Source organism: Littorina saxatilis, linkage group LG4 (assembly GCF_037325665.1).
Source record: "Littorina saxatilis isolate snail1 linkage group LG4, US_GU_Lsax_2.0, whole genome shotgun sequence".
Taxonomy (NCBI): Eukaryota; Metazoa; Mollusca; class Gastropoda; order Littorinimorpha; family Littorinidae; genus Littorina; species Littorina saxatilis.
In genome coordinates, this window is record NC_090248.1 from 55,524,726 (window position 1) to 55,537,225 (window position 12,500).

A 12,500-nucleotide genomic window follows, 5' to 3' on the forward strand; every position below is an offset into this window, starting at 1 on the left:
CATCTCTTTCCAATTTGAAAGGAGAAGGGGAGGACGAAGAAGATACCCCCATTCCTATGTTCTGTCCAATGATTATATTCTCTTTCCCCAATACACACATTTACATTTGATCAAGTCAACCAAATCAATCAAATTAAATTAACGTTATCATCTCACATGGAGAAATTGCAGTGTTGGTGCATGTAAAAAAACGGTCATACACGGTCATACACGTAAAATTCCACTCGTGCAAAAAACACGAGTGTACGTGGGAGTTTCAGCCCACGAACGCAGAAGAAGAAGAAGAAGAAGAAGAAGAAGAAGAAGAAGAAGAAGAAGAAGAAGAAGAAGAAGAAGAAGAAGAAGAAGAAGAAGAAGAAGAAGAAGAAGAAGAAGAAGAAGAAGGTGATGTAACATAAAGACAAACAAAACACTACAACAAGAGCATTATATTTAAAGATATGTACTAAGTAATAATATTGTCCTTAACTAAACACCTCTTTGCAAACAAATCTCTCGCTGCTAAGATGTAAGACAAGTATGTAAGGAGTCATACACACACACATTCCATATAATTCCGCTTGAAAATCCTAACTACAATATAGACCATTAAGATGTAAAAGATTAACAATCACCAGCACAGTCATGCAATTCCTCACAGGAAAATTCCTACTAATATATTCAAAAACTAACACAGCAGCATCTGAATCACAAAAACATTAGTGTTTGTTTAAGAGTGTAATGAAAAATGGAATAAAATTCTTACTAGCCCTGACAGTTTTATTTTTTGGCACACGGAACCGTCGGCGCGACGGCCGTCGTTCATAATACTGGGCCAGTACATGTGTTTTGTCATTCGCAATGAGCCTTTGCACCTCTCTTCTTTCATACATCTCAGTCAAATTCAGCTGTCTCTGACTCACAATCTTGCTACACTTTCTCACACGTCTGTCCAGAACGTTCCTTTGTTTGGTGCACAAACCGCCAAACCAGCAAACAACACCAACAGTTCCAACAGACTCAATAAAACTACTGTAAAACGAACTTACAATCTTTTTGTTCACAATTAAGGATTTCAATTTAACATTTGTTCGCATTCAGGGATCTTAGTTTAACCATTTTATATACAGACAGGAAGGCACATATGACTATAAACACGTGTTACTAGTCTTATTTGAATACTTACATGCTTTGCCCCCGTGCTCCAATTTTGACACTAAATTAAGAACACAAATGCATGCATGCACATAATAGTATACACTTACAACTGCATGCATGTGTGTGCAACAGAACGTAAGAAAGACAAAGTGTCAAAGGAAGCAAAGATGAACCGATACTTTCAAACTCGTGTGAATATGAAATTCTCTTGTCAGTAAACTATCCTCACCTGAAAAACTAACCCATTACTAAAAGTAACATATTCTTACTCTGATGTAGCTAGCGTTGACATAGTCAGTGGCCAAACCTTCCGTGAAACCATCGTGTATGGAAACTCGATTTTTGTCGTCTGCATATCAAAAACAAAGAAAAAATAAATATGATGAAACAAATAGTTCACTTCAGTAAACCGTTCCCTTGTCGTTACTGACGAGATAAATGGAAACTCAACTTAAATCATAAATGATATGAATATACAAGCTGGTTATGTGTGTGTGTGCGTGTGTGAAAATGTTCCTTCTGTTCCTTGTTTATGCCTAAAACGCATTATGGTACGGATAACAAAAAGCATACGAGTATAAAAAGACTTGAAAGGAATACGTACATGGTATGACGCTGGAAAATCGGTTCTTCTTTTTATTTTCTGGAAGCAGCCCCTCCCTTTGCGGTTCGTCTTTCATAAATTTTGGAATTTCCTTCAAAACACAAGACATGCAAAACACTTTTAAAAGTGTGGAAGGATCGACTTAAAAAAAGAAATATAGACTTGTGTGCACATTTAACCAGACGTAGAAAGCAAACGTTTATGACCTAGTGCTAACTAATGAAAACAAATACGTGTGTCTGTGTGTCGTATGCGTGCAGGGGTACGAAGTGGGGGTGGGTGGAGCGGGGATGGGACGGGGACACTCTTAATTGTCACATAATTTATTTGTTAACAAAAATCACATTCTCATTTCTAAAACTTGTCAGTCAATTCCTAGTCCGATTACATTGATGATACGGTTCTAGACAATGCTAGTATTTGCTGTCACAAAGACGCCGAGACTTTTAAACTGAGTTTGTATCCACTTACGATGAAGTCATAGCAGAGCTGTTGAGAAGCGAGTCTGTCCGCCAGATAGGTCTGGACGCTGTCCAGTTGAGGGGCTAAGCAACGGAATTTAGAGTACACTTCCTCGCGATTCTGGTACACGTGGTCTTCCTCAGCCAATGGAACCCCGTCCTTGGTAACTTCGCCTTCAGGGACAAATGCTGCATTGTCCTGAGGAAGTTTTGACTGAATGGTTGTTTGGGATGAAGAAGGCTTTGAGGGCGTCTCGTTGGCTTTATTTCTTGTGTTATGCTCCTTCCTAGATTCCTGTTTGGCTTTGACAACTTGTAGGATCGACTCCGAAGACGAATTGTTGGATGGCTCTGAAGATAAAGGACGAGCGCAACCGTCAGGACATGTGAACTGTAAACGTTTGATGTATTCTTCATAACAAATAATATTATACGGGACAAAAATCGTATTATTTGTTTATGTGTATTTCAAAGGTCAGTTTATCATACCACGAAGACAACCAGCCTCACAGTCAAGTACTCTTAAAATCAACTTAAAGCACCATTCCGCCTAGCAGGAGGTTTACAAAAGGATTCAAGTTGTTCACGAAAAGTCATAGATAGAAACCTGATGGAACACACTGTGTGGGGCCTTTAAAACAGTTTGTTGGCGCATACAGGTCTCCTGCGTGGCAAATTATCACACGCAAACTGTACACGCGCTTCAGTGCTTTGGTCTAGGCTACTGCAGTCATTCGCGTATTGTGTGCACCTGCTAAGTCTACTCGAGTCGTATTGCTTTCGTTTCATTGGCTTTGAAAAAAACTGCAGCAATGACCTGAATTTTTTCAGAAGGAATTTTACTTTATTGTAGAAATGTGGACACGCACAACCAAGCAGAAATAAAGGTAAACAACTGCATGTACAGTACTTACTATACTCCTCAAGTTAAAGTAAGTAATGCCCCTTGATCAAAATGCAACGTCCGCTATCGGACAGCAAAGCGCGTATGACGCAAATATGGGCACAACGACACTCATTATTCAACGCCCCAAACAACACAGGTAAGTGAATGTCTGTGCTTTCGAACTTTCAAAACTTACCTCTAGCGCCAGATTGATACCTATCTAGACGACGCGATATAAATTCTTTGAAAAACGCTCACTTTGCGGGGAAAGCAGCCCTAATGTCGTCTAGTGGTAAGTGTTTAAACGACAGAAGTTTGTAATAACTATGACAAAACCTGGGGGTCTGAAGCCTGAAACTTATGGTTTACGAGAGGCGAAGAATACCATTAATGTTAAGTTGTCAAGTCGAGCAAACCCGAAAGAAAGACACAAGCATTGTGTATATCAAACAACCACAATCTAAACAAATTAAATATAAAAAACAGAATATTCTATAGTATCAACCTGTGATTGGAGGATCCCTCTTCGAAATAACTGTAGAAATGTTATTGTAAACAGGCTCCTGTGTATCAAGTTCAACATCAGGTTCACGTTTTGAAGTGTTACCACGTTTTCTCCTGTTGAGAAACAAACACAAACTCAAATATAATAATCAATAATTCTAAGCTTGTGATGGAATGTAAGTTCTCCAACAAATAATATTACGACATTGCTTTTAGTTGTACTCGACTGGGACATTGGTACCCCTGCTAGTTGATTGAAATGTTTCATTCCATAAAAGGCATTTTATTGTGTAATCTTGCGAACTTTTTGAGTTCAGGATTTTTTGCATTGGAATCTATAGTGACAGCCGCTCAAATAACGGATCCCCCGCAATTAAGCACACACACACAAAGCATAACGTTTCAAATAAAAACTTGACCCAAATTGTAATAGCAAGAATCGACTTAATTCGTCAACACGCTAAAAGAGAGTACTTTTCACCGTGCTTCATAGGTCTAGAACGGCCCAGAACCTCACACAAGCAGAGACATATATTGAAGAGACTAGAGGAATACCCGGCTTCGCCGGGGTGAATCGCGAGACAGAGACAGACAGCGTGGCGGTTCATCACAATCACCTCTGCAGGCGAAGTCCTGTCAAACGGGATTGAGAATTTTAGAGCTTATTTCTTAGCCCTATAATTATTATCTGTTGTGGCTTCTCAAATGCCTGAACATACAGACAGACAAAAGCTGCTAGACCCCATCACAAACAGAACTCTACAATCCACAGGTTTTTGCCCACACACACACACAAACACACACACACAGAGAAGCCGTATATATATGTATATCTATATCTATAAATATATAGAGATAGGTGAGAGTGTATTTTTCGCGTGGCTATAAATTGATTCGACCTTTTCACTTTGACAGTAAGAACAACTTACGGGTGCAAGGGAAGCGTTCTGGACAGCGCAGTGACATTCTAAAAATAGTTACTCAGAAACGGGAATTTGAGGTGAACGGCGCGAGACAGAGACAGACAGCGTGGCGGTTCACCACAATCACCTTTGAAGGCGAAGTCCTGTCAAACGGGATTGAGAATTTTAGAGCTTATTTCTTAGCCCTATATTATCTGCTGTGGCTTCTCACATGCCAGAACATACAGACAGACAATAGCCGCTAGACCACATCACAAACAGAACTCTACAATACACAGGTTTTTGCCCACACACACACACAAACACACACACACACACAGAGAAGCCGTATATATATATGCATATCTGTATCTATAAATATATAGAGATAGGTGAGAGTGTATTTTTCGCGTGGCTATAAATTGATTCGACCTTTTCACTTTGACAGTAAGAACAACTTACGGGTGCAAGGGAAGCGTTGTGGACAGCGCAGTGGACAGCGCAGTGGACATTCTAAAAATAGTAATAGTAAGTTACAAACGGGAAAGCCACACGAAGGAAGGGAGATAAACGCCAAACACTGGAGAAGATAAGGAAGAGTTACTTATAATGGTGAAATGAACACAAAAACCCAAATCAGTTCAGCGCTGCGCGCTGAGAGCACGTGTTGAAATATCTCATCGATGATATTGTGTCCGGGGTGTAGCTGAATACGGTGTCCAAATTTGAAAAAGATCCACCGAGAACTTTGGCGTTGTGATGTGGTGTAGCGGCTATGGTGTGTCGGTATGGGGGCCCGGGTAGCTGAGGTGGAACCAAAATAGCTGAGGTGGAACCAAAATCGGTTCAGCGCTGCGCGCTGAGAGCACGTGTTGAAATATCTCATCGATGAGGTTGTGTCCGGGGTCTCTCTGAATAAGCCCACCAAATTTGAAGCAGATCCATCAAGAACTTTGGCCGTGCATCGCGCACAGACAGACACACAGACACACAGACACACAGACACTAGTCATATATATATATATAGATGCGAAGCGAGGCCGCTCGCGTGAACTCTTGGGGTACCGCGCTCGGTCAGCGTGACCTCGCGCGATTGTCAGCCATCATCCCGTACTACGTAAGTTGTTGTTCGCTTGCTCTCTGACACCGATTTGAAGTGCTTTTCTGTCATATTTCTTTGGATATATCCAGCTTCAGACGAGAGATATCAGTGATACGTAAACTTGATTCATATTCTGTAGCTTCAATAGTGTGCACACGAACGCATTTGAGAGGATTGGGTTCCCCAAGTGAGTCAAAAACACAGTTCCCTCGGTTCTTGCGGCCATTGTTCTAAGTCCATACCTTACATTGTGCGTGGAGACAATGTTTGGGAGCTAATATTTTCTTTTGTGCGCAACGTTACTTTCCCTTAACTGGCAAATGCATTACTGGTGTATACATTAATCTGTTTGTATAATTTTTGACGCGCTGTAATTAAATTTGATGCTTTTAAGTCTCACTCAAGTGGTTCTCTCACTTACACTGGCGTGTGGATAAAAAATTTTTAAGGAGAAATGAGCGAAATTGCTTACTTTAGGATTCCTCTTCTAATCACCAAATGATGCAATAATCTTCTTCTTGTGATTTTCTGTTTCTCTTGAGTGCAAATAATTAACAGTTTGCATGTTTTATTATCTATGATTTTCTATGAAACAGTTATAATTCTTTAAAAACACAACAATTGCCAGCTTGGCGCCAGTGGGAGGATTACTTGCCCCTGCCGTAGGCGAAGATAACGCGAGCGGGAAGACAGCGCTTCGCATCTCTTCTATCTATGTCTCTGATACAAGTGAATGTTTCTCTGAAACTTTTGAAAGTTTTTGATTGACACTTTATGTTATCCTCAAACACACACACACACACACACACACACACACACACACACACACACACACACACACACACACACACACACACACTCACACTTTCTGCTGCTTTTTATAATTATTTAGTCAAGTTTTGACTAAATGTTTTAACATAGACGGGGAATCGAGACGAGGGTGTGGTGTATGTATGTGCGTGCGTGTGTGTGTGTGTGTGTGTGTGTGTGTGTGTGTGTGTGTGTGTGTATATATATATAACGCGATTCCGAGAAACTACTGGACCGATCTTCATGAAACTTGACATGAGAGTTCCTGAGTATGATATCTCCAGCCTTTTTTTTTCTTTTTTTGGGGATAAATATCTTTGATGACGTCATATCCGGCTTTTTGTGTAAGTTGAGGCGGCACTGTCACGCTCTCATTTTTCAACCAATTGGGTTGACATTTTGGTCAAGTAATCTTCGACGAAGCCCGGACTTTGGTATTGCAAATCAGCTTGGAGGCTTAAAAATCAATTAATGTGTTTGCTTATGAAAGTTGTCATTAAAATCGAGTTTTCGCAAACAGATTTAAAATTGATTGCATCGTATTCTTCGTCAAATTTTGAATCTAAAAATATATACATATATTATGTTTACTCTTAAAATGTGATCACAATTAACGCAAATAGGTTAATTAGTACTACGATTATAATTCAAGAAATCGATCCAAAAAGGATTTAATCTTATACGTTATTTGCGTTTTTGACCAAAATATGACATTTTACACAGATCGAGACAGTCATTGTTCTCCGTGACCGCGATAGCGGTCGAGGTGAACAATGACTGTCGAGATCTGTGTAAAATGTCATATTTTGGTCAAAAACGCAAATAACATTTATGTATCGATCGAATTCCTTTCAGGTACTGACTTTGTTGTTGTTTTGACGATTGAACGAGCACACACACATGCAATCAAACACATAAGCTTCATATTTGGGCGTTTCAGGTTGACCGAAACTTCAAAGGAACTTCAAAACACACGTCATGTACTGACTTTGTTGTTGTTTTCACGGTTAAACGAGCACACACACATGCTATCAAACACATGACGTGTGTTTTGTAGTTCCTTTGAAGTTTCAGTCAACCTGAAACGCCCAAATATGAAGTTTTGTAGGCCTCTGACATCACATGGCTCAAAGAAGGGAAATCCAATGTCCAATCGATACATTATTCTTTATCATTTCCTGATTCCAAAATCATATAGATATATAGCTATTCTGATGAACACCTGGGGGAATTCGGGGGCTGTGATTGGATGGTCTCTTCCGATCATCAAAGCATAATGCTACGGAAGTCGGCCATTTTTCTCAATATCCAAAAGCATATTGTCAATAACAAAGACGCATGGTTCCGGTTTCTTCCACGTGTATAAAGTACACGCATACCTCGCCAGGTTTGTTTCTGTGACTAGTCGACAGACGATGCCATTTGCTTTGTGTGTGTTTTTGTTGTTGCTTACTGTATATGACATACATTACGTGTAAAATCCAGTTCTTTAACAGGCAACAAGCCTTGCAAATTTCCAGAAGCAGCAATCTGAAGCGACCTATCTCTGATTCTAGCAGACGATCTCTCCAATGTTTAACACAAAATCAGCAAACTCTCCTGTCACATAGAACGTACATTGTATAGTGCAATGTTGAAATGAAGTTACCGGTCTGAAACATTTAGTCGTTTCTTCTGAGACAATCCTTGTTCTCTTATCATCTACAGATTTATCTATCAACAAGATAAACAGTGTCCTATGGCTATAAACTTATCAGCCTTGTAACATGTTAGCTCCCTGGATCGCATTCAACACCTGGAAGTATGTGTGTGTGTGCGTGTGGGAGTGAGTGTGCTCAAGTGTATGTGCTTGCAAACATATGACGTTTTACCTTTACTGCTTACTTTAGAGAGAGAGAGAGAGAGAGAGAGAGAGAGAGAGAGAGAGAGAGAGAGAGAGAGAGAGAGAGAGAGAGAGAGAGAGAGAGAGAGAGAGAGAGAGAGAGAGAGAGAGAACAATAGCAAATTTGCACGTGTTTTATCTATTTTTAGAATGACGTCATTTGTATTCTTACGTAATTTCCTTTCTGTTTTTACGTCATCGTTTGTTTTGATTCCATTACATGATTACTGAAGAAGGAGTTTTCACTCCGAAATATTTATTTCATTTTGGTGTTTGGGTGTTATTTTTTATTCTTATTCATCTACAGATTTACCGCAGTCTTCACCACGCGAATTCCCAACAGAAGTCAGACTTTCGAACATACAATATACGTAGGCAAGCATGATACGTCATGACGTCATATGATTCCTAGGATATTGACGTAATGCTAAACATCCGGTTATCTCGAGTTTTCTCCGTAATACATGTCCGTGGGTTTTTCAATGTTCGGTTATTTCCGTGGCTTCATGCGGAAAGGGAACCGTCGTCTGTAATCAACGACATGGACCATTCTGGTACTTGTTGCTGACAAAAACATGATTGTAACACAGAATTTAATGTCAGAATAGCTATATAAACGCTATTGTGTTTTCATCGTAGCAATGGGGTCCGATATTTATTCGTCGGCATTATAGGGGAAGGGCCCCTAATATGGACCACTTTTTGTTTATTGCTGATAACTAGCTTGTTTTCGTGCAAAGAAGTTTCATTTTGTGTTTGGTAGTCCTTCTTTCTTAGGTGAACCGTTAGGCCTAATTAGAGTAAAATAGCTTTGATACACATTCAGCAAAAATTAAATACAGAAAAAATCACAAAGAGTCCATATTAGGAGCCTGGGCGCCTAATATGGACCAGTGAAGCGGCCTTCACGAATCACTGTAAAATGCCCCCTATATTTCAAAATAACATGATACAAATTAGTGTACAAGTCAGCCTAATTAAAATATGCTCTACATTTATCTGTTTCGGGTTGATGAGAGCATTATTTGAAGCACACCAGGAAACTAAAGAAGCTTATCAAAAACAGAGTAAAAATAAGTGAAATTATCAACTTCCACGAAAAGAAGACTTTTCGTTGCATTTTTTTTAAATCTCGAGGGCTAGTTAAAGGTTATTACCAGCAAGCTTCTTAATGAATTAATGAAAATAGCCTTTAGCTTTTATTTTCTTCGATTTGTTGAAGGTGGTCCATATTAGGGGACTCACACATACTTTGAGATTTTGCTATTATTTTTTGTTTGCAGTAGAAACTCGGGGTCAACACTGCTAAAATGTACCAAATACGGTTTAAGCTGTCATATATAGCCATTTCTGTTTGATAAAAGCTTTGGCTGTAGACAGAAACGAGTCCGTTTTAGGCGGCAAATTTAGAGTGCACGCTGCCAAAAGTGAAAAATGAGAAAAAGCCTAACGGTTTTGAGATTTGTGTTTCTGCAACTGTTTTGACATGTGCAAGTTATCCAAAGAGGCTGAATACAGCGAATACAATTTTTTTGAGCGCTCTAGCGCCGTTAGTTGGTGGTGGTCCATATTGGGAGCCGGTCCATATTAGGAGCCCTTCCCCTACTTGTCTCGTCTAAATATCAGGCCCTGTTGCTACGCTGAAAACACAATAGCTGTTAATAATATGTTGTATTCAAAACAAGCTCAGAAATTTAAAAAGAATACAGAAAAGCGCGCTTTCCTGCTTACCGCAATACGCTATTTCGCTATTCTTGCATGTCAGTTTTACTTCGTGTTGCACAGTATAAGTGAGCGACTTCCTTGTCGCGGGGATTGACGAAGCTGTTTTGTCTTGGTGAAAAGAATGCAGTGCGTTCAGTTTTATTCTGTGGGTTTGACAGATTGACTAAATGTTGTAATGTCGCCTAACGCGACTTGTTCTATTTCGTTTCTTCTCTATTCGCCTCTTTCCATCATGATGAATTCGATTGACAGTGACCCTAATGTCTCACCTTTTGCAAATAATGCCCACAATGATGACCGTGATGACCAAAGCAACCCCGGCTCCCCCGCCCCCCGCTATCGCAGCCAAGGGAAGTTCTGTTTGTTCTGTTGATGGTGTTGGTGGTGTTGTTGTTGTTCTTGCTGGTGGCTTTGTTGTTGTTGTTGGTGTTGTTGATCGGTTCGGGTCCAATCTACCTGAGGGACAATCATTCCGTTTTAGGAAAAATCACAGTGCATGGGGTAATGGTTCATTTCTTTTTGAAAGTGAAGATTTCAACATTATTTCAGAAACAAAATATGTTGGTTTTTAGTTCAATTGTGATTGTTTTTATCACAGTGAAATGGACATGGACACAATAAACAAAGTGGTGCTTTAACTCACCCCAGACTTGAACTTCGCATACGCTTATTATTTCAGGATTGTATTGAAGACCTTTTTGGGTGGTGTTCTTGACCAGTGTGACGTAACGTCCAGTGAGTGGTGTGCTGCACGTGATGTTGATGGGTACTGGGGACCCACTGCGTACAGATGACGTGTTGCCTGTTGTTTCATTCTCTGCAATGACGTCACACAGCTGGTCTTCCACGTAGATCTGCAGGCCCACCATTCGGAGCGACCCTGCACATGAAACAGCCAATACATTTTTTTATCAAAAATGGAGGGTTAGAGGGAGGGGGGGGGGGGACGACTTATAGTGTGTCCGTGTGCGTGTGTGCATCAAACAGTGGGTTTTTGGAAAGCTTGTACGTTTCTTATGTTCATTGAACCTCTAAACTTCCATCGTTCAAATAATAGATAAGCGGTGAATATTTTGATTCTATGTTTTTGTCTATAGCATTGTCTCAAAATGAAAGTGATAAGAGTTGTCCGTCCCTGACATAGCCCGCGGCGCTGTCGGCGGGTAGTTCCGGTTGTTTTGTTTACGTCCAAAATGGCTCAACGAGAGAAGATTAGTGGTGGAGGGAAACGTTACTGTGTCTGCTGTTCAAACTACGCGGGTAAAGCAGTTGAAGGGCGGATTGTCATGCGGTTCCATTTTGCAATCACAAAACGGAACTACCTGCCGTTCCAGGGGCGCAACTCTGTCCGACTATCGCGTTAGTTTCGAGACAGTGCTATAATGTTGGCTTTGATAATATTTTTTTGTTTGTTTTTCTTTGTTTGTTTTTCTGAGTTTCTTTGTTCTTGTTCCATACCTTTTTGCGATATCAGGAGGCTGGTTTACAGAGTAATCCTTCATTTTGACATTTTCCAATTTGTAACGTTTTTGGCATACCTGAGCGATCTTTGGAATTGGCAGTGTAAAGACGGCCTTCCACCCAGCTGTATTCAAGTCAAGAAATAATGTTAAGATTTAATCGGATCTTTATGAAGTGAGTGTTTTGAAATGTCTCATACTCGTAGGGCTTGATGTTTCCAGATGCATTTTTCACATTACTTTATTGTCCAAATGCTGTCAGAACGTTTGGATCGCTTACTCAAAGTTGAGATTCACGGTACCAAGGTTTGTACGTGATTAAATGTAATTAGCCACCTGCGCTTTCACCATCTTTACATCTGCAGTGGTAATACGGGGGTATGCCGTCTCTCATGGGCTGATCACTTAGTTTGTAAGGGAGGGGCGGGGGATGCAGTTAGAATTCAAAAGTGTAAATCGTGGGCACGCAGGGCGCCCGAGGCTGCACGGGGGACAAGAAGCATGCACTCCTGCCACTCCCCCGAAGCAAAAATTGTCCGAAGAAGAAAAATGGTGCTTTCTGGGGGCCTCTCATCTTAGAAATTGACAATTTTCCATCTTACCAAATCCCAAAGTAAAACAAACCCATATTTTCCTTGTTGTTAAGCAGGACAGGGGTGCACGTGTACTCTGTCCACCCCCACCCACCCTGGCTTTGAATCTGAACAAACAGTTGACCAAAGCCCGTCCAGGCCCGGATCATAAGTCCATAATTTATTTATATCAACTGATAAAGGTAATGTTTCCTCTTTACCAAATTACACAAGTGCTATACTATATTGTCACATCACACACACACACACACACACACACACACACACACACACACACACACACACACACACACACACACAACCGGACCCTAAACACACACACAAACACACACACACACACTCACACACCCCCCACACACACACCTACACACGCACCTAAAGTGTGGATGGTTACCTAAGAGGCGGCACTGGGTGCAGTGCCTTTCTAGTGCACT

At 40.6% G+C, this 12,500-nt stretch overlaps 1 protein-coding gene across 1 annotated transcript in view; it reads right to left on the bottom strand.

Annotated features, from left to right (window-relative positions):
• The window catches only part of LOC138965640 (receptor-type tyrosine-protein phosphatase mu-like), a gene marked incomplete at its 3' end in the record, with an annotated part of 24,389 nt that overhangs the window by 7,499 nt on the left and 4,390 nt on the right, over window positions 1-12,500 (bottom strand). The window contains exons 4-9 of the mRNA XM_070337814.1: window positions 10,657-10,893; window positions 10,283-10,469; window positions 3,594-3,706; window positions 2,213-2,553; window positions 1,742-1,832; window positions 1,407-1,486 (exon numbers count right to left, since the gene is read on the bottom strand). Of these exons, the coding sequence (XP_070193915.1) occupies window positions 1,407-1,486; window positions 1,742-1,832; window positions 2,213-2,553; window positions 3,594-3,706; window positions 10,283-10,469; window positions 10,657-10,893 (1,049 nt within the window). The remainder of the gene's footprint in view (window positions 1-1,406; window positions 1,487-1,741; window positions 1,833-2,212; window positions 2,554-3,593; window positions 3,707-10,282; window positions 10,470-10,656; window positions 10,894-12,500) is intronic.